Here is a 26,993-nt window from a genome sequence, read left to right as displayed (position 1 = left end):
TTTTGGTATGTAGAAAAATATGGATTCCATCTGATTGTTAAACTAGCTAAACTTTGAACTTGTGTGACAGAAAAAGACGAAAGATCATCTAACATGATCTTACGACAATTCTTCGAACTGTATTAATTTTGGTAGGTTTCACCGAAAAAATTATATTATCTAGGCTTTTATCAACTTTTATGTAGAGTCGACTTGGTTGAATATGTATGTTTAAATCCCGATAGCCATTTTCTTTTTCAATAATCTTAATAATCAGGACGAATTAGTAGGTATAATATGTACAATGAATATTGTTTACAAATTAGTTGAACGATACACTAGAAAACAATCTGAATTAATCATATGTACACACCTGAAGTGCAAACGACAAATATACAACAGATGTATTCCCGCTAGTTACATGTAAATTTAATTCTCTAAAAGCAATTTACAAGGAAATTATATTAATTTTGCTATAATGTTTATTTAGACGATATAAAATTGCCGTAAATCATCTAATTTTGTCACATAATTTTGTCTGCCATGGGAATATAAAACTTGAAGGATTCAGAAAAGCAACTCTCTGACAGCTTGTTACAGTCGAGGAAACTGCTACCACAAATGAGATTTAAGGTACGTATCAGTGTTTTTATTCTTACATATCGTCTGGAAAAATAAGCAAATATTTTTTGCTAATTGTTACAGGCATTACGTTATCCTGTTTATATATGTATAACCAATACATTGCATTTATTTATTAATTTTTTGTTATACCATATGGGTTAACATTTTCCCGAACGTGTGTGTGTGTGTAAATTGTTGGTCAATATATCGGTTGTATTCATTTAGCATGCATGAAATTTCACAATTTAATTAAAAACTTTCGACACATTTCGGACATAAAGAATATATGTTTAAAATGTTTTTAAAATTGTGAATATTATTAATGTCTCCTATACATTTTTCCGTATCCTTTAATATATCGCCCACCTCTTTTTATTGAAATTAAGTGAAAGACTGTTAATTTGCATTTTGTATTTTTGCTTAGTTGCAATAATATATCGAAATTTTCACAACAGTATTTGCAGCGCAGTACATTTAAACCGTTTTACTTTATGGCATTAATAACGATTTATTGCTTTTTTTCTTATAATTCAAAGTTATGCTGCCTCTGATAATATTGCAAATATAAATTACCTTAATTTTTATCAGATGTTTCGTGCTTAAAGTTAATTGAGGTTAAATGTTTAAAAAACATGGTTTTGATATTTAGATGGATGTGTTTGCCAAAAAAGCACCAAGCCGAATTGAAAAATCTCAAGATAAAGTCTCCTGAAACATTTTCTTCCTTAATAAACTTTTTTTTTTATTTTATTGCTGTTGATGTTTTTGTTAATCTGACACATCAAGTACGATTATAGGCTATAATTTATAAACACATATATCATTTAAAGGAGGGGTATTTGCGAAAAATACTAGTCAAGAGAATGTTAAATTTCGCGAGCCGTAAGGCGAGGGAATTCATTCTCAAGACTGGTATTTTTCGCAAATACCCCTCAAGAACATGGTATATCTGTTTAATTACACCGAATGTTAATTTTCCAAAACGCATTGGTGATTGTGACATTACAAGGGTCCAGTCGGATAGAGTATATTTTGGAAAATACAACGGCATAGAAGGTAAAAAAGGCATATCCTTTTAGCAAATACCCCGGCGGCGTTTAAAATTGAACGATATTTGATTACAGTAAATTGCTGAAACAATACACTAGCTATCAACCAATCAAAATCCAGTATTCTTACATAAGGTGTAATTAATAATTTAAACACGATGTTAATTTATAATTTTGTAGGATAGCAGACAGACACACTATTGGAGACATGAATGTGTTTATCATGGTAACCTTGATTCTAAATATGTCAGTCGTTTCTTTACATACATTCAATGTCAACGCAACGAATTTATTTTACCAATACGCACTTATTTGTGGACCGAAATTTCATAATAGTGCTTTAAACATCTGGTCTTTTCCGTCAGTGCCAAAACAATTAAAGATCTGCGAGGAATGTGATCGTAGTATAGGATGCAGTGCTTCTAAATGTTGTCCAGACATAGAATTATTGCGTCAAAAAGTAAAATGTGAAAGCAATATAATATATTCATCAGAACCAGATGAAATTGCTAGTAGATATAGGATGTTATCTACGTGTCCCAACAATACAAGATCAACACTTAATGAACTATGTGTGAAGAGGCGAAGCATTCAACAAAGAATTCAAAATGCACCTGTCACGTCTAAATTAACAGGAATGTCATTTCGGAACAAATTTTGTGCTCTATGCAACAATGAAACGGATTATATAATATGGGATGTTGAACTCATCAATACATGTAATGTTGTTTCTGAATATTTAACCGCTAAAGATGTTTTGGAAACTATTATTAATAAAAAGTGCGGATTAATTAGGTACCAGCCGGGCACAATAGATGTGATGCAATGCAATAATCCTGATATCTCCTTAATACATACATGTAACGTCACTGGAACGTGGTTGAAATTTGATAAAGACATCGAATTTGCGTGTAACAAATTTGAAAATCGATTTCAACATTTCAAAAATATATTTTGCTATATTTGCAATCCTCCTGTAATATTTCACGAAAGACTGATCATATCAAAGTGTAATTCAACAGGGTTATGGACAGAATATAGTAGAGATATAGAAAATGCATGCAGAACAGCCGAACAAAGTAAAGTCACATATCCGTATAAGAATATATTTTGTTATATTTGTAATCACAACATACCGGAGAAAAATGTGTATCACTTAGAGACCTTTTTAGATTCTTTCAAGTATTATTTATTTGATAATTACATTCATAAAGATCATAATAAAAAGGTGAACGATACGTTTGACTCAAAAAGCATTTCTAACGATCATACAGAATTTTCTCGGTGGCATACTTTGTTATTCTGTACAATGCCTCTTCCTATTAGTGTTCTTGAGAATGATCCCTCAATTTTTGAAAAACAAGGCATGATAAAAGATTGCAATATAACAAAGCAATATATTTACATATCCGTTAACGATATGTTAAACCATTCTGTGCCAACACTATACAAAATGAACCGAGCTTTTGTATTTACAACAGATAACATTATTTATTCAATTGATAACGATACTCATATACGCCGTACTGATTGCAAAGAGGTTCAAGACATATACCTTAGAATATTTACACCAAATTGTGAATCGTTCATTCAAAACAGTGAAACGGAAAACTATCGGTATCCATTACAATACATTATGTGCGTTTGTTCAATGAGAAGCATGATTACTGGTCGAATGCCTTCATCTAATATCTTCCGTATTAAATCGTATTCCACCCTTGGAAGCCAATGCCGTGAACAACAGATATATGATCATTATAAGGTAGGTTTACTGATACCGTTCAAAGAGACATTCAAACTCATTAGTCGAAAATAAACTAAAAGCACCATGACTGTCTGAAAAAGAAAAAAAAATGACAAACATACAATCGAAAGTACACAACACACAACATAGAAAACAAAAAAAATAGCAACACGAACCCCAACCAAAAATGGAGGCGATCTCAGACATGAGATGCCTTGTAAGGAAAAACATACGCTGATCCAGATTTGGCACTGACGTGTTGCTAATGGTAATACAAACCGGATAATACACACTTAGTCGAAAATATAGGTCATATTCAGGAAAAGGAGGCGAAATAAGGAACAAATCCGTTATCATCTGTGATTCGGAAATTACGGTCAACAACTGCAAATTTTCGAAAGCAATTTTTGTTCTTAAAAAAATCTATAAACATTACATGTTGTTACTTAATAACTTAAGATAAAACGTGTATACAAATACAAAAGTAGAAGAAATGATAGAAACTCTTGATTGACTCTCTATGAAATACAGTGTCCAGACTAGTTACATCTAAAATTGAGAAAAGAAATGGGGAATGAGTCAAAGCGAAAAAACCTGACCATAGAGCAGACAACGGCTGAAGGCCTCCAATGGGTCTTCAATGTAGCGAGAAACGCCCGCACCGGTAGGTGTCCTTCAGCTGGCCCCTTAAAAAATATGTATACTTGTACAGTGATAATGGACCTCATACTAAACTCCGAATTATAAACAAGAAATAAAATTAAAAATCATACCAGACTAACAAAGGACAGAGGCTCCTGACTTGGGACATTGTTCATTTATTAATATAATTGATATTATTTTGAAAGGCTTTGATATGTTTGCTTCTCTTGAAATTTCAAAAACAAAATAACGTGTCTTATCATACATCCTCTTAAAGTCGTTCATCAAAAATATCATTCTTCCGACTGAATAGGTCCGAGTACACAGTTATTTCGTAGTGCATTTCTTTTAGACATCAAATGTAAATAAAAAAAATCCCACCTGTGCTTTCTCAATAACATTTTTACAGTGTGTTGTACTACTTTTGGGACAAATTATATCAAAATTATAGAAAACTTCATCAGCTCTAACTCAAAATATGGACAATTTTGTGTTAAGGGGGTCTTGAAATCTTTTGACAGCTTCCGAAGTGCTAATTTTTTACCTTTTTCAGCTGGACCTAATCACTACTTTACCTCAATATTTATGACCCAATTTTTTTTACAGTGTCATTTCACCCCCCAACTTGCTATATGAGGCATAAAACATGGAGAATTAAATTTGGAAGGGGTATAACAAAAATTGGCAAGTAACATACTGTCATTCTAAGGACGATAACTGTGTACTCGGACCAATAGGTAAACACATTGAAAGAGCGGTCTATTGAAATTCACTTTGATTGCAATACAATGTAGATGCGTTTGACTCTTTTCAGTACAAAATATTAGGGGAAGCACTTTTACACATCCAAATTGATACTTCTTATACCTCTTATACTTCAAACAAATGGTGAACAGTTTTATCTCAAATGCAGCCTTGGGCTTAAATCTTCATAAAACATGACCAAGTATTGTCTAACCTATAAGTATATCCGTTTCTACACGGTATTATTTTGTGTGTTCAGTATCTAATGTCATTAACATATTAAGTGCAATTTGCAGTATATTATACAAGCAATTTAATAAAGGATTTGTCTATGGTTATTCTATAATTATGTATTATTATTTTAACAGGATATATGTCGTTCGGCTGGATGTTTTGTAAGTAAATATTTCCATCAAAACAGCTGTGTTGACAAACCGTTCTTTAATATTTTCGGATATATTGTGCCATTAAAACTTGAGCACCAGGATAACAGTGAAATAGTTATTGACAAAATTATAACCAACATGGAATTACAATATAATCGGAATTTAACTTATTCAACTCGATTTTGTTTGAACGACTCTGAAAATCGAAATGCTAGCATATCATTTCTATTGATAGAAACTGTTAATCAAGTGAATCGCACTGATTTTGAACGTGAATTACTAGAACTCATTTCTGGTGAATATATTGCCCAATATATAAATACCCTGAATTTAAAGGATAAAAATATTATCGCAGATGTCATCTATAGCAGGAATCAGTCAATTACATGTATTCCCAGATTGTATCATCTTCTATCGAAAATATTAATGTGCAGACATGTAGTTTTCGAATCGAATGAATACAGCATTGTAGATTTCATTGTGAGAGTGAATGGATTCGTAAATGAGTTTGAATTGTACGATTATCACGTAGACACAAACAATAATCTGTGGCTTTGTTTGGAAGATTTCAATTCTTTAGAAATACTCAACGATCATAAAAACGACATGTATTTTGTGATATTCATTTTTTGTAGTGTAGTATCGTCATTGTCTTTACTCATGACATTAACAACGTATTGTTTATTCACAAGCTTGCGAACTGTTCCAGGTAAAAACATAATGAGTCTTTCTGTTTCCCTCCTATTGCATCACTTCACATTCATTCTGTTCATGACGACAAATGAAACTGGAGCATTTTGTACCATACTGGCTATTTTAATGCATTATTTTCTTTTGTCGTCATTTGGAAGTCTATTTGTTTGTGCGTGGCATATGTTCAAGATCTTTGGCACCGGAAGTATTGCTTTAACAATGGCGGCAAGTAGAAACAAACACTCATTTCGACGATACATAACGTTTTCTTATTTGTATGGATTGATATTGATAGTAACAAATATAATCATTTATGCAACAATTACTGATGGAAGGTCTATAGGATACGGCGATAGACATTGTTTTATTTCGTTCAGAGAGCTGATAATTGCTACCTTGATTATTCCACTTGTGATTTTGTCAGGAGCAGATATAATATTGTTTGTTATCACAGTCTACCGACTAAAAAATCGACCACGTGTTATGACTGATGATACAGAGAAACGGAAAGATATATGGATATTTTTAAGGCTATTTGCAGCCACAGGATGTTCTTGGATACTTCTGTTGATAAACGCTTTCGTTGAAAATTCAACTTTGGCCTTGACTATTTCCTGTATAAATAGTCTACAAGGTTTATACATATTCATAGCATACATATGCAACAGACGCGTATATAATATGTATATTTCTAAACTAAGCCGCGGAGAACCAAGCAATAAGAAAAAGAGTTCCCCTACAACTTCATTAACATCTTTATCAAAAATAAGAACGAATATCATAGAACATAGTTCTCCATTAATTCAAAGGAAGATTAACACTTAAAAGCTTGCATATTTGAGTTAAATATGGAATAATGTTTATGTACCTTCACACCTAACTTGTTTTCCAATGAAATTGCTCTACATTGTTATTTAAATATTTGTATCTCTACTTTAGAAATATGAGTATTCTCGAAATTATAACATTAAAACATATTTTCAAGTAGAATACTTTATATGCATACCGTTATCCGCTTGACAATAAAACCTGCTTAACATCAAACTCTATTGAGTATGTTTGTTTGCTAATTCGGAATGCACATTTAAAATAAAATTGCATACATCATCATTTTAATATAAAAAAGCAAAGTTAGTATACTTTACAAATATAAGTTTTTAAGTAAACACTAAACATTGCTATTATAAATGGATACCTTTACTTATTCTAATGTAATTCCATCAAAGTATCAAATTTCAGAAATCAAGACATTCCAGATAAATATCCCAGCAGAGCAGAAATGAAAGGATTGTTTTAATTGAGTAATAACAAGGTACTAAACCAATGCATCTTTTTTCCTCTCAACATTACCTTGAGTATTCTAAGATAAAAAGAATATTAATATATTCCTGTAACTTGTTGTTTTATTTATTTTTGGCATATTATATGACTTTATTGTGTATGTGTGTACCTCTAATTTCACATATGTGTGAGACAGGTTTGTTTTGAATAAAACATTATTATATAATTGTATTGTATTGATAGAAATATCGTTTTAAAAATCATTGCTGAATAATATGCTGTTGTCCCCATTATTTAATCGTTTAGCATATACTGGTAGGGAACATATTTTGTCAAATTTTTGTTTGCATTTGTATTCATTTGTAATTATGTTTTGAAGAATGATGTTATAGATGAATAGAACAAAGATTATTTCATAAATAGATATTATGAAAAAGTAAAATCACAAAAATATCGACTTTTACGACAATTCAAAACGGAAAGTACGTTGTCAAATTACAAAATCGAAAGCTCAAACACATCAAACTAATGAATAAAACCTGTCATACCCCTTACTTTGTACCGAATTTTCTTTTGTAGAAAATGATGTATTTAACTTGGTTTAATAGCTAGTTAAACTTTTCACTTGTATGACAGTTGCATACAATTCAATTACATTGACTATAGATTCCACTGTTCTCGTTCTTTGAACAACAAAATTAGTTATTCTATATAAATAATTCCGTTTATCATTCCTGTGTGCCTCACTACAAAATTATTTTCATTTACCTGTGTAAATGGATATATTTGCAGGCAGTTTGTACAAGGTTATGATTGTCTTTCGGTTATTGTTTAATATTTCATCCCTTTTTTAATGATGTTGTATTTACATTGTGTCATACATCAAATGTATTTCTTCAGTGTATGTTAACTTGTGTTGATACATGTTTTGATTGATTTAAGCCATTTCAATTGATATTTTATAGCGTATATTTCTATGTTGTGCTGTTACCCTATTATTTCAGATATGGGTGGATGTGGGTACCTATCCCGCGGCAACTGTTGTTTCTGTCCCACTTCAGGAACCTCATGTTTAGTGGTTCTTGTCTGTCAAACGTAGTATCTCAACGTTGATTTGTTTGATAATTTGATTTTAACCATGCATGCTTTTATCTGTAAGAAACCAGAACAATAAATGCATAATATCTTTATTCTGTACAAAAGTGTAAGAAATACATAACAAAAGTTAAACTAATGTTCACTAATAAATGTATTGTTTTCAATGTCCATAATCATGCCGGTTATTCATTTGGTGAAGATACAAATCTGTAAAAGAAACGAAAATTATTACCATAACCTTTCATTTATGTTTTTTGTTTTATTTGTATTTTTACATATTTTTTTATTGGTAGAGTTGTTAGTTAATCAACTTCGTAAAGCCTCGGCATATAAAACATTTTAATTTAACATGTATTGTCAACTGAAAGGAGTAATTCACTTATCTAATTTTTGACATGACACTGTATTTTAATTTCAATGCTATACTATTCATAGGTAAATTTCACTTTATAGTCATATGAGACTTCAAATTAAAAGAAAAAAAGTATACTTTCTCGTAAAAGTCCGGTATCGCAATACGCAAGTGCGAGTGAAAACCAAACGTAAACGTCGCTCCGTCATCAAGATAAACTCATCTTATTTTACCTGTTATACACTTGCTTACCTGAATATCGATGTTACTTTGTCAATATTTTACAAACGGGCGACAATCGTTAAACTTTGGCTTCAAAACACGACCATTAATAAACTGTCATATTTTCACAACAACACTTACCGATTGGATTATTTTTTGACGATTATACGAAATTTATGCGAAACAAATGATAAAATTGTGCACAGAAGACTTATATTGATGCATCGGTTCAAGAATTGGATTAACATTATTTCTCTCCGGTCACTCGTTTCACATGACTTTATGAAATCTAGAGGTGTACATCCTTAATTGTCTTTTCACTTTTTTTATTTTGATCATATTGGTGTTGGCCCCTCTACGAATTGTATCTTTTTATAACCATCTGGAATATTCTTTCATTTTACTATTCAAAGGTATACGTACCTGTTTATTTATTCATAGATTTTTGTCAATTATAGCAACCAAGTCATCTATTGTTCTGACATATATCCCTTTATCGCCATCTGCAATCATACAATAATAATGTTCATTAAAAGTTTCAAAACTCCCATAGTTAAAGAGTTTGTTATTGAGTTATATTTACTTATAAGTTAACATTTTCTTTATTACTTTATTGTATTCATTTACAATCAAGATCGTTCATACAATACAATAGTGTTTATTTCATTCCCTCATGTTATTGAATTGACAATGATAAAAAGACCCTTAGAATATTTAATTATTTCAAATCAACTCAGAATAAAAATATAACTTTACGTCTTATAACAAAGAATCATATGGGTACACCCTCGTATTTCAGGCAGGGTTCGTGGTGATCCATCATATTGTTTGTGGACTGTTTTTTGTTTTCCGGATGTTTGTTGGTTTTGGTTCATGAATTGTCAGTTTGTTATTGATTGTGGTTTCGAATACCTCTTTGGAATCTTCACCCTCTTTTACAATTGAAAATTCATGTTTTGCTCTCAATTAAAATTCGTTTAGGGATAAGAAAATCATTAATACGAATAAGTTTTGTTATATACCTTCTCCATCTTTTTCTAGCTTGTTTTTACCGTCTTTTTCTTTTGGCAATCCAGTGGGTCTTGGTTTACCTTAATGCAAAAACAATTCTCATTTATTTAATTCAGTTTATCAATATCTTTAAACATATTATTTATTTAAGACGTTACAGGAAACTGATCTGTTTAAATTAAAGTAAACATCAAACTGCCATAATTTAATTTTCTAGTTTAATTGTAAATAAAAGAAAAAAGCAGGTATATTGAATATACATAACCAATAGACGAATTCAATAGTTAAAATATAATGTAAAGAGCAACATAACGGATTCTATCATATCTTGCAGATGTTGATATATAGGAGTAGGTAATATGTACCGAGTAGAGCGGCAAAATAAAGGCAATAGTAGTATATCGCTGCTCGAAAGTCATAAATCAATTGAGATAAAAAAAAAAATTCGGGTTACAATCAAAAACTGATGGAATCACATCAACTATAAGAGTAAAACAATGAAACAAAGAAAAATTAAAGTGCAGCAAAAACCAAAAACAAGGCAACATGCACAGAAACGAACGACAAGATAACAACTGCCATTTTCCTGATTTGGTACAGAACATTTTAAGGCCAAAATTGTGGGTTGAACTAAAACAGACAATACCATGACAAAGAAGAGGAATCGACAAAAAAACATTCTCAGTTGAAATACATCTCATTTTGGGATTTCACAAAAATGAGACGGAATAAGGACTCCGTCAGTTGAATTATATTCGTGTTTATCTTTAATTTACTAAAACGAACGTACAAAGGGATGCCATTAAGTTTACTGTTGTTTGTCGTGTAATATCAGGTAGTAACTCTTAAAACAAATAATTTTCAAAATACGACAATCACAAATCAACTGCTTTACACAGAATGATATGTAGAGTTGGAAATATGGTCACCAATAATATACAATGTCTAAGTAAAACACCACTGGACGTTAAACAACCAACAATAAATCAATTTAAGCAATACTCAAATCTTTAAACAAAATTGCACAAAGGCTTTATATCTCATGATCTAACTAAACTCTTGTCATTTACCTATAAACATTTTTATAAGGAACGAAGTAATATATACAGCTGCAGATAACAATTATTACGTTAACGAATTTCAATGATCACACTTTGAATAAATCTAGTGTTCAGAGCTAAATATAGTTTTGCATCCAATCAGCTGAATAACAAAAACTCCACTTCATAGAATACAATTGAAATTATATCAGTTCACTAAGATGGTTTGCTGTTTCGGTGTTCTCTGTATTTACATATTCTCCCAACGCTTTATATTTATAGCTTTATTTTAGTATTTGGCATTAACTGTAACTGCTGAAGTTATTTATAATTCCTAAAGCATATATGTAACGCACGATAATGGAAACGTAGGATACTGTAAAATATCGGTATGATAAAAAACCATTGTACACATATATATATAATTATATATACAATGAGTATATTATGAAGCAAATACATTTAAACAGGTACAATGAAATGTCCCAGGGAATGCTTATAATTTCTTCAAGCAAATAAAAACTCATAAACTGCTGACATACGTTATATATATATATTTTTAATTTTGATTATGATGGAAAACCTCCGAGCAGTATGGGTTGAAACTAGCTTTTTTTTGACAGTATTCATTAAAATTTAAAATCCCGTATCATATCCTTTGTTTTATTTCCTTTTTTGCCAAGATTATTTGATTTTTTTCATGAGAGCTTATCCCAAGTTAGTTTTGTTTTAAAATTTTCACAGTTCTAAAGTCTTCAAACATTGTGTACTGGTCAGATATCATTTAGAAAATTATCGTTTTAACTGAAAAGACATATCCCCATTTGGAAGTTTCATGGAATTCCTATCAAAACAGAATATTCAAAATTGACATGTTTGTATTATTTCATATTTACCTTCTCTTTTGTCTTCTTTAGGCAAACCAGTTGGTTTTGGTTTTTCTTTAAAAGAAAAAAATATAACAATTTTATTCAGTTATTGATATACGTGTATACGATATTTCATTATGTTGCAAGAAAGAAAAATCATCAGACAATGCAATACATATTTATATATGTAGAACTTAAATCTATGGCGGGTTCTAAATCTATGGCAGATTCCTAATATATGGCAAATGTGACGTTACAAACGTCCACCAAAACAAATCTATGGCAAATCTTTTTCATAACGTCACAATTGAATAACGCCATATAACATCGTCGCCGCCAATTACGATGGCGGAACCGATAGATTTGTTCCAGATGAAGGTTTTTCTCTAGACAACAATTTGCGGATGGTTTAAAGGAAAATGTGACGTTTTATCCGAAAGAGGAAAAAAATGTGCTGAATAAGCACACCGCTGTTTTCAGTACCAGATATTCTAGAAAAGTATCTATAATAACTTTTTTACGGCTGGCACAGTATATAAAGTGAAAGGTAAAATTACCAGATACTAATTTGATTTAAATTATCATCAAATAAAAAAAAAAGTATTAACGATGAAATGATATTATGTGAAAATTCAAACTGTTCATTTTTATTTGTTTTTTTTTTAATATAAAATCCTGCCTTATTTGTTAAGGGATTTACTAGATGGTTTAATGAATTGGACAAACAGGTACGTTTCACAAATTCAAACATGTTTTTACCGGGTGCATCCTTTCAATCTTAAAGTCTGTATTAAGTTCTATGAACTCATCATTTTAAACATGTTTTGATTGACCATTATTGTATGTTTATTTCATAAATGTTTATAGACATGATCCCGTTGTCGTACATATATATAGGAAGATGTGGTATAAGTGCCAATGAGGCAACTCTCCATCCAAGTCACATTTATAAAAGTAAACCATTATATGTCAAGGCACGGCAAACCATTCAAACTGGAAAACCAACGGTATAAGCTATATAACGACGAGACAAGAGAAGTCAACTTGTTTAAGACAAGTCATTTGTCGTATATGTACTGCATTGTTTTCCATTTGCATAACAATTGCCATAGATTTGGAAACGACAAAAATCCGCCATAGATTAGGAAATTCAAAAATTGCCATGGATTAGGATTGTTGAAAATCCGCCATAGATTTGCGATGGCATGACGTCACATTTGCCATATATTAGGAATCTGCCATCGATTTGGAACCCACCATATATTTGAGTCCTATAAATATATACATTAAGACTTATGAAGCACGACCAAACAATGTATAACATTAGTATTTAACACGAAAGGACATTTTTTGTTTCACTACAATCAGCACTATGTATCGATGGAGCAAACTTAATAAAAGAGAAATAATGTTTTATGTAGATTTGATAGACGAATCCTGCAAAACGCACTTCAGGAAAAGAAAATTCAAATAAACAAAATTGTACTTCGAAAAGAATAAAACCCTTCTGTGAATATAGAATTATTATTAAAATTTCTATCTCACTTAGTTCAACTTGTCAATATCAATGGTATTAAATCTTACTTTTGTCACTTTCTTTTCCGCCTTTTCCGAGTTGTCTCTCTTTTGGTGGGGGTCTTTCTTTTCCTTTGCATAGAAAAAACAGAAGAAAATAGCATCCAATAAACGTATAACATGTATGTTATGGTAAAGAATACAAGAAAATAGGATCTATCATATGATCAAACAAAATAGGTATTTACTATTAAACTTTATGCGAGTTATTTTAGGTTCCGAGTTTTTTTAAAGTAATTTCATTGTTTGATATTTGTAGCTGTCTGAACTTAATATTCTAACGGTGATGACCAGGCTGTGAATATTTCCAAAACATATGATATACGCAAGCTAGTGATATTATAGGTTATTATTTTACCTCTACACTGTCGGTTTATTGAAAAAATAACACTGATGTAAAGTTAACAAGATGAAAGAAAGAATTTTTACCATTTCTGAACGCTAACAAAGTACCAAACCTGCTGATATACATCATACTTATTTAGTTTAATGGAAATTATGATGTGAAACATATTACCGATTTAGAAGAGAATATTTCGCTCACATTGATTGTTAGAATGTTGAACAGCGTATCACACTCTCTTTTAATTTCTTTTTTTACTTAAGTTAATGGTTATCATACCCAAAATCAATGTGTGTTTAATTCTAAACCAGTAATATAGCATGCAAGCACTCAACAAATTATCACATTAAAAGAACAGACAAATCATCAATAGTTATCAAAAGTGTTCAAATGAATATACAACGGATTAACTAAACTTGCAACATATATTTGTAAATTTGTATTGTTTAGTGTGTACCTTCGCTTTTGTCTTCTTTCGGCAGCCCAGTTGGTCTCGGTTTTTCTTTAAAATACAATTTGCATTTATAAATATATATATTTCCATAGTTTATATCATTACAATATGGATTACAAATGTGTCAGGCTTCTTGATTTGATAAATACACAATTTAAGATGCCAGAATATGCGGCATATACATGTATATATATATGAAGATTTTTGTACCCCAAGTGGATCCCCTATAACATCAATCATTACGACTTTTGACGTAGTCGTAATCTACACTTAAGGTTAAAAAAGAGACTAAAATGAATGGCTAAAAATGGTCACGACATCAATATTCGACAAGAAAACATATTTAAAGTATCTGCTTATAAAATTATTCGTTAAAGAAACATTCTCTTGTGCAATTATGCAGTCTATATTTAAATGTTTCATTTACAAAAGGTAGAGAAAAGAACAGCAATCCAACTATAATGCTTTAAACTATTACTTTTTTCATCATCCCCATCATTATCGTTTTCGCCTCCTCGTCTGTCCTTTGGTGGAGGTCTTTTCTTTACTGTAGATAAACATACAGAATGAAAAATAAATATAAATAAAAGTATTCTTTTATAATAAATTATAATGCAGACTATACTGATTTAAAAGCAAATATTATTTACTATTTTACGTGACCAGACATAAGTTTTAAATAATGTAGCAGTCAAACTTAGTGAAAGCTCCCAAGTTAAAAAGATTAAAACTCAACCTAGGTGTAACTTAAAATATACAAATATAAAGAACAATGAACGGTGAAAATTAGCTAGTTACTATTCTATCTTCATCTAGTTTGGACGATTTAAGTTCTTTCTGTGATCAACTATGGACAAAGATATTAAGGTCAAAATTATTGGCATTCATTTTTTTGTTATTCTTTTTTGCTGTTTCAAGTTTGAAAAAATAATGATAAAAATACGCAAATGATATTTAGTTCATGTGCATTTTTTTCTTCTAATAGAGATACACAAATGATCATTCATGATTCATGATTCACAATATTTGCTTTAGGTCAAAAGGCAAGATAACAATGACTCTTCAAATTATGTTTTTTTAAGATCCTGGCATGGAATTATTATAAATTACAACTATAAAAAACAAAAATTTCTAAATTTAATTCTTTAAATAGACACATATGGACGTAACTTACTTCCAAATGTTAATTTTAACTACAGATATGTTTGTTTTAATTAGTACCTTCACTTTCGTCTTTTTCGCCCTCTTCTTTTGGCAATCCAGTTGGTTTCGGTTTTCCAGCTAAAACAGATTACATTTTTATCCTGCTATAAATATTTCTGGATAGGTTGTATCATTAAATTATAGGAAAAGCAAGTAGGTAAGCAATATAATGCATATGCATATCTTCATCATACAATATGAACTTATATTATCATTATAAATAATAGATGTGGTGTTTAGAAAAAGAACTACACCAAATGAAAAACGAATAAGCAAATGATTTTCGTTATAAAATTATTTTTTTAATTATTTTTATCCCCTTTGTAGTTATGTTGTGATATTTTTCCAAACGTTCGGCTTAAATTTTTTGCTCAATTAGCAATCATGATCCGTTAAATAAAAGGTTTAGTTTGAGAACCTTGAGACACTAGGAATCATACCATAAAAAAATGTAGCAAATGTTATATTGTCTATTGTGACAAACATATCGACGAAAGACTAGTTCACAGTCATGAGAATACGGCTTCAATAATCTGAATTATTATTTAACAAAAACAATAATGAACCGAAATCAATTTCTGACATTGATATTTTACACCAATACACATTGCACTTCAATCGGAATTATTTGCCTATGAAACTTTAATTTCTTAGTGAAACCGATATACTGTATGTATATCGTGTTGATGAAAAAACTCACCACAACGTCAATAAAATTCAAATGATCAACATTGCTAATAGGAAGAAAACGAAACAATGATATAATGTATTCTTTTTTGTATTTTTTCTATTTCCATACGTTATAGAAAAAAAATAGCAATCATATATCAGTACTTCAAAATCTTACTTTTGTCATCAGTATCAGCACTATCTTTTCCACCTCCTCCGAATCGTCTCTCCTTTGGTGGGGGTCTTTTCTTTTCTGTACATAAACAAAAAATGGTAAATTACATCTGAGAAACGTGTTCCTTTATAATGTCAGGTGGTCGTTTATTAAACAAGGAACTAATTATAGAAAAAAACGCCATTTATATCAATTGATTTCTATTAAAAACATTTCTAGAAGTAAATATATGTTAACCAGCATAATACTATGTATGAGCTCTAAATGGTTTCAGAGGTTTTATAACTGGTCATAACAATAATAACTGTAAAAATCCATTTTTCTAAGAAAATCAAAATCAAATTATTATCAAACACAAGTGTCCAAGACCACTAACCACGTTAAAAAAGTTTGGACAGACACACAAAGTGTTAACGGTCAATTTCACCTGCAGATATATAAGTTTGTTCAAATATTTACCTTCGCTTTCGTCTTTTTTGCCTTCTCTTTTTGGCAATCCAGTCGGTTTTGGTTTCCCAGCTAAAACAGATTTTATTTTTATTTAGATACCAATGTATTTTTTTAGGCTTTACTTCTTTTAGGTATTTTGAATTCTTTGTTTCACTCAAAATTCTTTACCAGTGCCAGTATATGGAATGATCAATGTTTGGCAACTCCCCGCAACGCAACATAATTTGTTTTTTTCAATAACGCAGGAAAAACTAACTCATTTAATTAAAATGTCGAACTGAATTTAAAAATCCAATATGTTTTCAAACAAATTCATTCTTTCAGTGTTGTCCACTTGTGTTAATATGTCTTTTGATTGAGTTCAGCAAGCAATTTCAATTGATCTTTGATAATGTGTCTTTCTATTATGTGATGTTACACTATTTTCTACATACGTGTGAGGGTTTGTTTCCATTCAGACATTTAAACCCGTGGCAATTTTACAGGTCCTAAGTCACGAATCAGAAGTAAATTTCACCAAAATAAATCACGACTAAGATTAATCGTAAGTATACTGATTTGTTCATGACTTAACACCAATCTTAGTCGTAAGTTTTTTTTTGTAAAACCGACCCCTGAGGTTCAGTAGTTGTCGTTTGTTGATGTGGTTCTCGTTTCTAGTTTTTATAAAGATTAGACCGTTGGTTTTTCCGTTTGAATGGTTTTACACTAGTTATGTTTGGGCTCTTTATAGCTTGCTGTTTCATGTGAGCCAAGGCTCCGTGTTGAAGACCTATAATGGTTTACTTTTATAAATTGTGACTTGGATGGAGAGTTGTCTCATTGGTACTCATTCCACATCGTCTTATATCTATTTAGGAATATTATTAATCTATTGCATCAAAATATTCTAGCTCAATTGAAAATCATAAAACAGTGCCTTTTATTATTAAATAAGCACAGTGGGAACTAGAATAGAATACGGAATAAAATGTGTAGCTAACATAATGTTGTCTATTGTAATACATATAGTTAGCAGATATGGCACTAATTCAATGTCATGAAAAGACTGCATCGATATTCAACAACTAAAAAAGACTACTCAAGGATGGCCAAAAGAGCAATGACCTAATATATTTGACAAGTAAAAATTGCAATTAAAACAAAAAAATCATCTGCATCAATGTAAAAAACTTAATGAAAGAGAAATGATTTTGCAAATTCTGTAAAACGTTCTATAGATAAGAAAATTTAAAAGATAAAAATTGTGAATTTAAAAGAAAAACTATCTTGTGTGCCATCTCTATTAACGTTTTCGAATCAAATATTTTCGAAAATTTATTAATGATATTTGACCTTACATTTATCATAATCATCTACATCATCTTTTCCGCCTTTTCCAAGTTTTCTCTCTTTTAGTGGTGGTCTTTCCTTTGCTGTACAAAAACAGAGGAACTGAAAATTACACCTAAGGAACATTTTTCGTTAGAATGAAATATAAACAGAATCTATACTATGATTCAACAACAATTTTTTTTTACTGTTTACATTTTCAAAATTTAAAATAGCTACATTTGTAAAGTAAAAAAGGTTATGCACAAACAATTTGTAACACAAAAAAAACCATAAATATTGAAAGAAAATTGAAAAGTAGAAACTAAATAGTTGTTATGTCGTCTTCCCTTGGTCTGAGGTTTTAAATTCATTCCAGATTGTTACATCTGTAGATAAAGATAATTTAGTGTCGAAATAGTCGGCCCATAATTGTTCGATTGTTGTGTTATTTTTTGTGTGTTTCAAGATGTTTCAGAAACCAGAAATCTCATTTGACATTAAACACACTTGTAAGTGTGAAAATAGTGTCACCAATATAACTCCTTTATCTGACCAATACCTTAGCTGTAAATATATACAAAGCTATATATCACATGAATGCAACAATTAAAAATTTGTTTTTAAAAGAGATCCAACGGAACATTAATACCCCATACAAATGTTAGCAGCCATTGATCCCGATCAATACTTTGAATAGACACACTTAGGATGTAACTATTTTGGCGCCCATTTTTAAGTACAAACACATTTGATTGATTTACTATGTACAGTCACTTTTGTCTTCGCCTTTTGGCAAGCCAGTTGGTTTTTGTTTTCCTGTTAAAACATAGTAACCAAATGAATGGTCAATATTGTATCATACTTGTTTAAAAAATCCTTTATGTTCTTTGAATAATGCCATTATTGATATTGTGTCAATAGAAAAAAAAAACCACAATTCACATCTTTTTAAACAACGAATTGAGTAGTGTCTTACGATCAAATATCAAGTTTAGAAATTTCACATTAGAACATTAAAAGAACAGAATTTAAAGTCCTCATTTGGAAGGTCCATGAAGTAAATATGATAGCAGATTATGTATGTTTTAAATTTGTGTCGTCAACTTCGTACTTTTTGTAAACCAAACTCGCGTCTGAGGTACAAATAGCAATCCTGGTATCTTCAACAAGTTTATTAATATATATTATAATTGAGGTCATCCATTTCATTTAAACTTGGATGGATAGTTGTCTCATTGGCAATCACACCGCGTCTCCTAATTTCTATATTATTAATATGTACCTTTACTTTCGTCATCTTTGGGCAATCCAGTTGGTCTCGGTTTTCCTTTAAAAATCACATTTAATTATTTTTTTTAGTTTATCAATAAATTTGTAAATCAGTCCCCGAGTACACATCATCTAAGTTATCATTTATGCATGATCTATAGCAAGCTTTCTAAAATTGTCAGTTTAAAATAAAAAACAAGTCTTAATGGTCGTGTGTTTGTTTTTCTACATTGGCTAGAGATATGGGGATGATTGAAATCTCAAGAAACATGTTTAACTCCGTCGTCTGTTTGCGCCTGTTCCAAAAAACGAGCCTCTGGCCTTTGTTAGTTTTGTATGATTTTTTATTTTAGTTTCTCTTATTCATTTCAAAGTTTAGTATGACTTCCATTATCACTGAATTAGTACAAATTTGTGTTTAGTGGGCAGTCGAAAGATACCTCTGGGTGCGGGTATTTGTTCGCTGCATTGAGAGCCCTAGATGGCCTACATCTGTTTACTGATCTTTGATCGGAATGTTGTCTCTTGAACACATTCCCCATTTATATTCTTAATTTTATTCATTCCAAGTTATGATATGTCCATGAAACTGCGTTGAAAATTTGGTACAATTTTAGAGGAAAAGAAAGTTTTATATAACCTTAATTGCATTTTAAATTTCATTTTAAACAAATGTACTTGCAGAATTAAGCATATGATTAAAGAATATTTTACGCTACCTCTTAGATATTCAAGCTCTTAAAAGATTTCTTCTAACTCTCTTTCATCTATATCCCCACGTTCCTTTAATTAAAATAGAAAAGATTAAATTTTACCTCATTCCATCACTAATATAAAAAAGATTTTTTTTCTTATAAAACTTTTCATTAAGAAATATACGATACAATACTTGGATTAAAATAACCTTAATACAGTTTGGTACTTTTGATTCTCAATTACTTCAAACATTATTGTTAAAAAATAATTGACACCTGTCCTTGTATACGTATAAAGTAAATGTCTAAGAAACAAGAAACTAAGAAATGATTTTTTTTTTTTTTAACTAGTGTAAATATCATTTAATATTGGATATAACACGGTTTTTTTTAAATTTATCTATCATCTCATAGACAAAGTATTGTCATGCTACCGTGACGTTAAAACATGTTTCTTTCATGATTTTCTCTTTGAATAGTTATCAACGGTACCAGGATTATAATTTAATACGCCGGACGCGCGTTTCGTCTTCATAGACTCATCAGCGACGCTCAGATCACAACAGTTAAAGCCAAACAATTACAGAAGTTGAAGAGCATTGGAACCCAAAATTCCAAAAAGTTGTGCCAAATACGGCTAAGGTATTATTAAAATGGACTTCAGAATAAAATTCTACGGAATTACTGTAATGCTCTCTCTGCCTTTTCGCCATAACCTACATTGAATGTCAAAATGCACATCTGGTGCGGACAAAATTGGAACCGTTTATTTTATTACAATAATGTATGGGGTTGTGCTTATTGTTGAATGCCTTATAGTGCTCTACAGTTGCTATTCTCCTCGACCTTCGGTTATTGATTGAATCTTATCTCATTGGGAATTGCACAATCTCATACTTTTTGTATACTTCTTTGAAATTGTTGGGGCTGTAGCTACTTAATATAAATAAAACTAAAAGGGATATTTGTTCTTCCAATCTTCAATAAAATAAACATGTTCTCGTCTTGAATATGTATACCTATTCGCCGCTACATATAAAGCAGTCATTTATCATCATCAAAATGCTATTCGGAAATATACACACCGGTGCACATTCAAGATTAAAACAAATGCATTGAACTCATCAATGTTTTAAAGACTTACCTGGAACGGTAGCGATTGTGCAAAACACAGGAGACCAAATAAAACAGTAACTAGCTTCAGATCCATCTTGCTTTCTGTGAAGATTGGAGGGAAAGGTGCCCTTTTATATGTGTGAGTTATGACGACAAGTTAGCAAGATCGTGCCACTGGTGCACGAATTCATTTAGATTATTTCGTGTTGTTCTTTTATTTTTAAATGTTAAGAGACAATTATAAAGTTGGCCCTTTGTACTTTTAATCAACTGTTATTTAAAAAAATACAAAATGTGTGTCTGCAATTATATTTAACCAAAAAACAAAAGTGAAATGAATATTTGACAATGTAATTAAATTATTTCAATGTTTCAGTCTATACTAATTCAAACAATAACTTTTGTCACTATATTGAGGAGACACAATTTTATTTCAAAGGTTTGTTTATAATTATTGCAATGACTATAATTGCAATCTTAAGACGTACAAATGACGTGAAATTGTTCTAGATAAAACAAAATTATACAATAACCCATTAAATAACTTCTGTAAAATAATGAATAGATATATTATGTTCAGTAGGAGTTATTGCAAAACAATTCAACTAAATAAAATAAACGTATGGTTTTATATCATATAATGAAAATAATAGTATAGTATTTTATTACTTTTAATTCGATGAATAATTTTCATGCCATGGTATAAAAAAAACCAAAAGACAAACAACAGTAAAAACGGGAAAGGAGATCAAGATTGTGGTTACAACGATTGGAACATACTCGTTGTCATCTGTGAAACAGATATCAAATAACGGACAATTTAACTCATGATGACGTCCGAAACATTTCTATGGGATGATTTTAACTTCGACATTTGGCGTCCTTTTGATCAACAATTTTTCATCAAGGGAATGAAACGCAAGCCCTCGAATGTTGTTCCACCTGGGAGATATTAGTCATAAGGCAGACGTAAAATGTGCATTTTTTATATACTGTGTCTTTTTATGTTGTAATGTTGTGCTGCTGTTTCGAGTGAAGGTTGGAGCTCTTAATAACGTGTAGACCCGCTGCATTTGTTTGCATGTGTCCTAAGTCAGGCACCGATTGTTGTCGTTTGTTTATGTGGCCCATAAACAGTAAAATCACATAAAAACTGAAATCCGAGGAAAATTCAAAAAGAAAAGTACCTAACCAAACACAAACACAAATGAATGGATAACAACTATCATATTTCTGAATTGATACATGCATTTTTATATGTAGAAAAGGGTGGATCAAACCTGTTTTATAGCTAGCTAAACCTCTCATTTGTATGACAGTCGCATCAAATCCCATTATATTGACAACAATGCATGAAGAAAACAAACAGACACAATAGGTAAAAATGTCAAAAAAAGGAATACAGCAGTTAACATTATGTTATCATCTTAATCACTATATGGAAATACAAAGTGTTTCTTGTTTCTCCTTTTTGGGATAGATTAGACCGTTTGTTTGACTGTTTAAATGGTTCTACATTAGTCATTTGTGTGCCATGTATAGCTTGCTGTTCGGTATGAGCCAGGGCTCCATGTTGAAGGCCGTACATTGACAAATTATGATTTACTTTTTAGAAATTGTGACTTGGATGGAGAGTTGTCTCATCGGCAATTTTACCTCATCTTCTCATATCTATCAGTGTGTCAATGTCTATACGTCGTGTAATTGTATTTTGATACTTATGTGTAATTGTCTTTGGGTTTTACGCCTAAAAAACAACAAAAACCAGGTTGAACTCACATTATTTCTTAAAATGTCCTGTACATAGCAGTTGTTATCTTATAGTTTGTTTTATGTATGTTGTATTGTCTTTTAAATTTATTTTTTTGTTGCATTTCAGTGTTCTGTTGTTTATTGTTTCTTCTTATAGTTGATGTGTTTCTTTCGATTGTGGTTTGTAATAAAATTGAGAAAGGAAATCGAGAATGTGTCAACGAGACAACCACCCGACCATAGAACATAGACAGAAGGTCACCAACAGGTCTTCAATGCAGCGAGAAATTCCCGCACCCGGAGGCGTCCTTCAGCTGGCTCATAAATAAATATATATACTTGTTCAGTGATAATGAAAGCCATACTAAACTCCAAATTAAACACAAGAAACTAAAGTTAAAAATAATACAAGACTAACAAAGGCCAGAGGCTCCTGACTTGAGACAGGCGCAAAAATGCGGAAGGTGTTAAACATGTTTATAAGATCTCAGCCTTCCCCATATACCTCTAGCGAATGTAGATAAGTAAACGTATAACAATACGAACATCAAAATTTAGTTCAAGAGAAATCCGAGACTAATGTCAGAAGATGCAACAAAAGAAACGAAACAAAATGACAATAAATAACAACGGACTACTAGCAGATAATTGATGCCAGCTCCAGACTTCAATTACACCGATTGAAAGATTATGTCTTCATCATATGAATATCTGGTACAACCCCTCCCGTTAGGGGTTTAGTATCATACCATTATAAAATACATGAAAAGAACACAACCGGTGTCATGCCAACAACTGGTTTTCAAATAAATATGTTTAGATCCGATGCAAAGACCCTATAAGTGAATAAGTGATACCCGGATTTGTTTTATCTTAATCAATTTATGACTTTTGAACAGAGGTATACTAATGTTGCTTTTATTAACAGTTCCAAGTAGAAGTATTTAACAAATAGAAAAATTCTCTTTAAAGTCGGGCTACATCTATTCTTTTAGTTCATTTTTAAACATATTTGAGAAATACATTTGATAGTTTATCGGCTTCCGGGTTATTAGGAAGAGTTATCTTTTCCCAATTTTTCATCAATCAAATTTAATAAATCCACATTAACTTTTAATACCACAAGGTTCCTATGAGGGTTAGCATGCGTCTTTTAAAAGATATGAAGCATCAGTGATTTTTTTTATTTCGTAATTCTTCAATCTTCAATCTTTCACTAAAACACAATTATTGAACCTTGTAACATAAATAAGGAATTTATGAGAGACGGAAAAGACCAAAATTCACTTTAGTGCAAATATGGTTATACATCAAAACAACCACCATACAACTAGAGGACAACATACAGTCTCTAACAATATGCAGGTGTTTGTATGTCAAGCTCTAAATCATTATGAGTATTTAAAACTTGCGAATTGATTTAACAAAACAATAAAGGCTCTGGAATTACACACTCAATAAAAAAAAATAACATTCGTTGATGAAAAAAAAACTTTTTTTTTTAAATTAATGCATCAATAAATCTTTCTAACTACTGACGATCTTACTGACTTGGGACAGACATGTGAAAATAACCGAAACAAAGCTTTAGGTAAATCTGATGATTAAAACCTTTTTGGAATAATGTCAACTGTATTTGTGTATGTCATGCTACTACGTCACTGTCTCAGATTAAGGGAGAATTAGGCGCAACATTCCAAATGTGCCTGTCCCAAATCAGGAGCCTGTACTTCAGTGTTTATCGTTGGTCGTTTTCTATCATATTGGTTTTCGTTTACTGTTTTGTACATACGTTGGTTTGCTACTGAGTGTATTTATCATCTTTAGTGATGCATAAATACCTTGCCACGTCCGGTCTTTCTTTTTTTCTTGTTCAATGTTTGTTAGCTACTTTGTATCGATCTGATGGGTTATGTTTTATTTCAATTGATTTTATAATTGTTCCAATGTTGTACTGTTACACCACTGTATCAAGTTAGGGTAGGGTTGGCCGCGCCTATACACCTGTTTAATCCCGCTCCATGTTATATGTGCCTGTTCCAAGTCAGGGTCCTTGGTTCAGCTGTTGTCGTTTGTTCATAGAATTGAGAATGGAAATAGGGAATGTGTCAAAGAGACAACAACCCGACCAAAGAGCTGTAAACAGCCAAAGGCAATCCATGGGTCTTCAACACAGCGAGAAAAGACCTCACCCGGAGGAGTGCTTCAGTTGGCTCCTAAACAAAAGTGTGTACTAGTTCAGTGATAGTGGACGTCATATTTAACTCCTAAACTTACCAATGAACTAAAATTAAAAATCAAACAAGACAAACAAAAACAAAAGTTGTTATGAGTAGGAAAGCTTAAATCATGTAAAGACAAAATCGGACCAATGGACCAGTTAAAACTCTCGGCATTACTTTGGGCATTGTAGAGAGAAATGTGAAAAACTAAATTGGGAAAATAAGATTGAAAAGATGAACAAACAATTTGTTCATGGCAAAAAAAAATCTTACTTTTTTTGGAAATAAATTGATAATAAAAAAATTAATTGTATAAAATAGATTAAAAAAAAAGATGTGGTATGATTGCCAATGAGACAACTGTCCACAAGAGACCAAAATGACACAGACATTTATAACTATAGATAACCGTACGGCCTTCAACAATGAGCAAAGCCCATACCAGTCAGCTATAAAAGGCCCAGATAAGACAATTTAAAATAATTCAAACGAGAAAACTAACGGCCTCATTTATATAAAACAATGAACGATGTGCCCATATTTACTTTTGTGGGATCTGCTAACAGAGTTCCAGAGAAAATTTTAAAAGAAATAGAAAAAAGTTGTTTTAAATTTGTTTGGGAAAATAAACCAGATAAAGTAAAAAGAAATTCAATTATTGGTCCATATGAAAAGGGGGATTGGATACGATAGATATAAGAAGTTATTTCACTGCTTTAATAGCTATGGGGGTAAAAAGACTAGTAAATGATTGTGAAGGAGGGTGGACAATTATACGGAAGCGTATTAGCGCCACACATTTTTTTTTAATTTTTCTTCCTGTGTTTGCGTTTTAACGCAAACCTTTGCGTTATATATCTTGATTTCAATTATTCATTAATTTTTGTATATATGTCCGTCTGTCATTTATTTCGGATGTGATTTACTAGTAGATAAAAAAAGAAACATACATACAAGGCCAAATCATTATAACAAATATGCATAGGAATAATGGAATACTTGAAGTGCAATTATACATAAATTAAGACTGATTTGTACGTCAGAAAAGTATATAGTTTAACAAGAAAATAGATATAGTTAAGTATATAGTCATATTTAAATTGAAAGATAAAAAATAATGTCATACAATTGTGAAACCTCCAAGTCAAATAGACAAAATGATCTTTCTGCTTTTTTTTAAAAATCTCAGAATATGAATAAGATTCTTTGATAGAAAGTCATGGAATTTTCATTTCAATATAATGAATTATTTTTAAGATGCTTGGGTAGCAATTTGAATAGAGAGAACATAATTTTATTAATAAAACATCTTCATTTTATACATTTATTGCCAAAGGGTAGCTTGTTTGAATCCACCCTACTTTAAACAGTTCTCAAACGAGAGCTTACTTTGGAAGTATATTTATATTCGGTTATAGCTATATTAGCAGGGTTGATTTTGTTCTTAGGTATAACCTCAATTTACTCAATTTTCTTTGTAATATATATACTAGTAGTAACATGGATATCGTTTTTGGGGACCTTATAGTTTGTTGTTCATTGTGAGCCAATGCTCCGTGTTGAAGACAGTAATTCGGCCTATGGTGGTTTACTTTTACAAAAAGTGACTTAGATGGAGAGTTTTCTTATTGGCACTCATACCACATCTTCTTATAATATTCTGCTCATTATTAGTCATTGATATGATCTAGTTATTCAAGCATATTACTTTGAAATGACTACAAAGGTGATAAATTTTAATATATACAGCCTCCTTCATTAATAACTTCTGTTTCCTTTGAATCTTAAATAAGAAATAAGATAAAACAAAGGTTTGCGTTATAACGCAAAAGGTTTGCGTTACAGATTGCTTTACAACGCAATCTTTAACGCAAACCTTTATCTAAAACGCAAAAGGTTGTGTTACAACGCAAACATAGGAAGAAAAATTTAAAAAAAATGTGTGGCGCTAATACGCTTCCGCACAATTATACCTCAACACTATTTTTATCATTTTGGGTCAAACTGGTAAGTGTTTCCAAC

The 26,993-nt window shown here is 30.9% G+C and overlaps 2 protein-coding genes across 2 annotated transcripts; one reads left to right on the top strand and one right to left on the bottom strand.

Moving 5' to 3' along the window:
- Positions 1-525: 525 nt before the first annotated feature.
- On the top strand, positions 526-7,371 carry LOC134712477 (uncharacterized). Its single transcript, XM_063574055.1, has 3 exons — positions 526-612; positions 1,833-3,414; positions 5,151-7,371. The coding sequence occupies exons 2-3, from the start codon at positions 1,861-1,863 to the stop codon at positions 6,684-6,686; spliced, it is 3,090 nt and encodes a 1,029-aa protein (XP_063430125.1). The 5' UTR covers positions 526-612; positions 1,833-1,860; the 3' UTR covers positions 6,687-7,371.
- A 953-nt stretch (positions 7,372-8,324) lies between these two features.
- LOC134711044 (high mobility group nucleosome-binding domain-containing protein 5-like) lies at positions 8,325-20,594 on the bottom strand. The gene is made up of 13 exons (XM_063571473.1): positions 20,567-20,594; positions 19,200-19,244; positions 17,944-18,018; positions 16,613-16,672; positions 16,157-16,231; positions 15,328-15,387; positions 14,585-14,653; positions 14,110-14,154; positions 13,319-13,381; positions 11,762-11,806; positions 9,837-9,905; positions 9,238-9,317; positions 8,325-8,447 (listed from the first exon to the last, which is right to left on the bottom strand). Exons 1-12 carry the CDS (start codon positions 20,592-20,594, stop codon positions 9,250-9,252), a joined length of 702 nt encoding a protein of 233 aa, XP_063427543.1. The 3' UTR covers positions 8,325-8,447; positions 9,238-9,249.
- Positions 20,595-26,993: the final 6,399 nt, after the last annotated feature.

This window comes from Mytilus trossulus, chromosome 3 (assembly GCF_036588685.1).
Source record: "Mytilus trossulus isolate FHL-02 chromosome 3, PNRI_Mtr1.1.1.hap1, whole genome shotgun sequence".
Classification (NCBI taxonomy): Eukaryota; Metazoa; Mollusca; class Bivalvia; order Mytilida; family Mytilidae; genus Mytilus; species Mytilus trossulus.
Note: the sequence above shows the minus strand (reverse complement) of the source record. Positions and strands in the feature narration are given on the sequence as shown.

Coding starts and splice junctions, on each gene's coding strand:
- LOC134712477 (XM_063574055.1), top strand. CDS start 1,861: ATGAATGTGTTTATCATGGTAACCTTGATTCTAAATATGTCAGTCGTT. Junction 3,415..5,150: donor AGATATATGATCATTATAAG/GTAGGTTTACTG, acceptor TTATTTTAACAG/GATATATGTCGTTCGGCTGG.
- LOC134711044 (XM_063571473.1), bottom strand. CDS start 20,594: ATGGCGAAAAGGCAGAGAGAGCATTACA. Junction 16,232..16,612: donor CAAAAAAGACGAAAGCGAAG/GTAAATATTTGA, acceptor GTTTATGTACAG/AAAAGAAAAGACCCCCACCA. Junction 9,318..9,836: donor GCTAGAAAAAGATGGAGAAG/GTATATAACAAA, acceptor GTATGATTGCAG/ATGGCGATAAAGGGATATAT.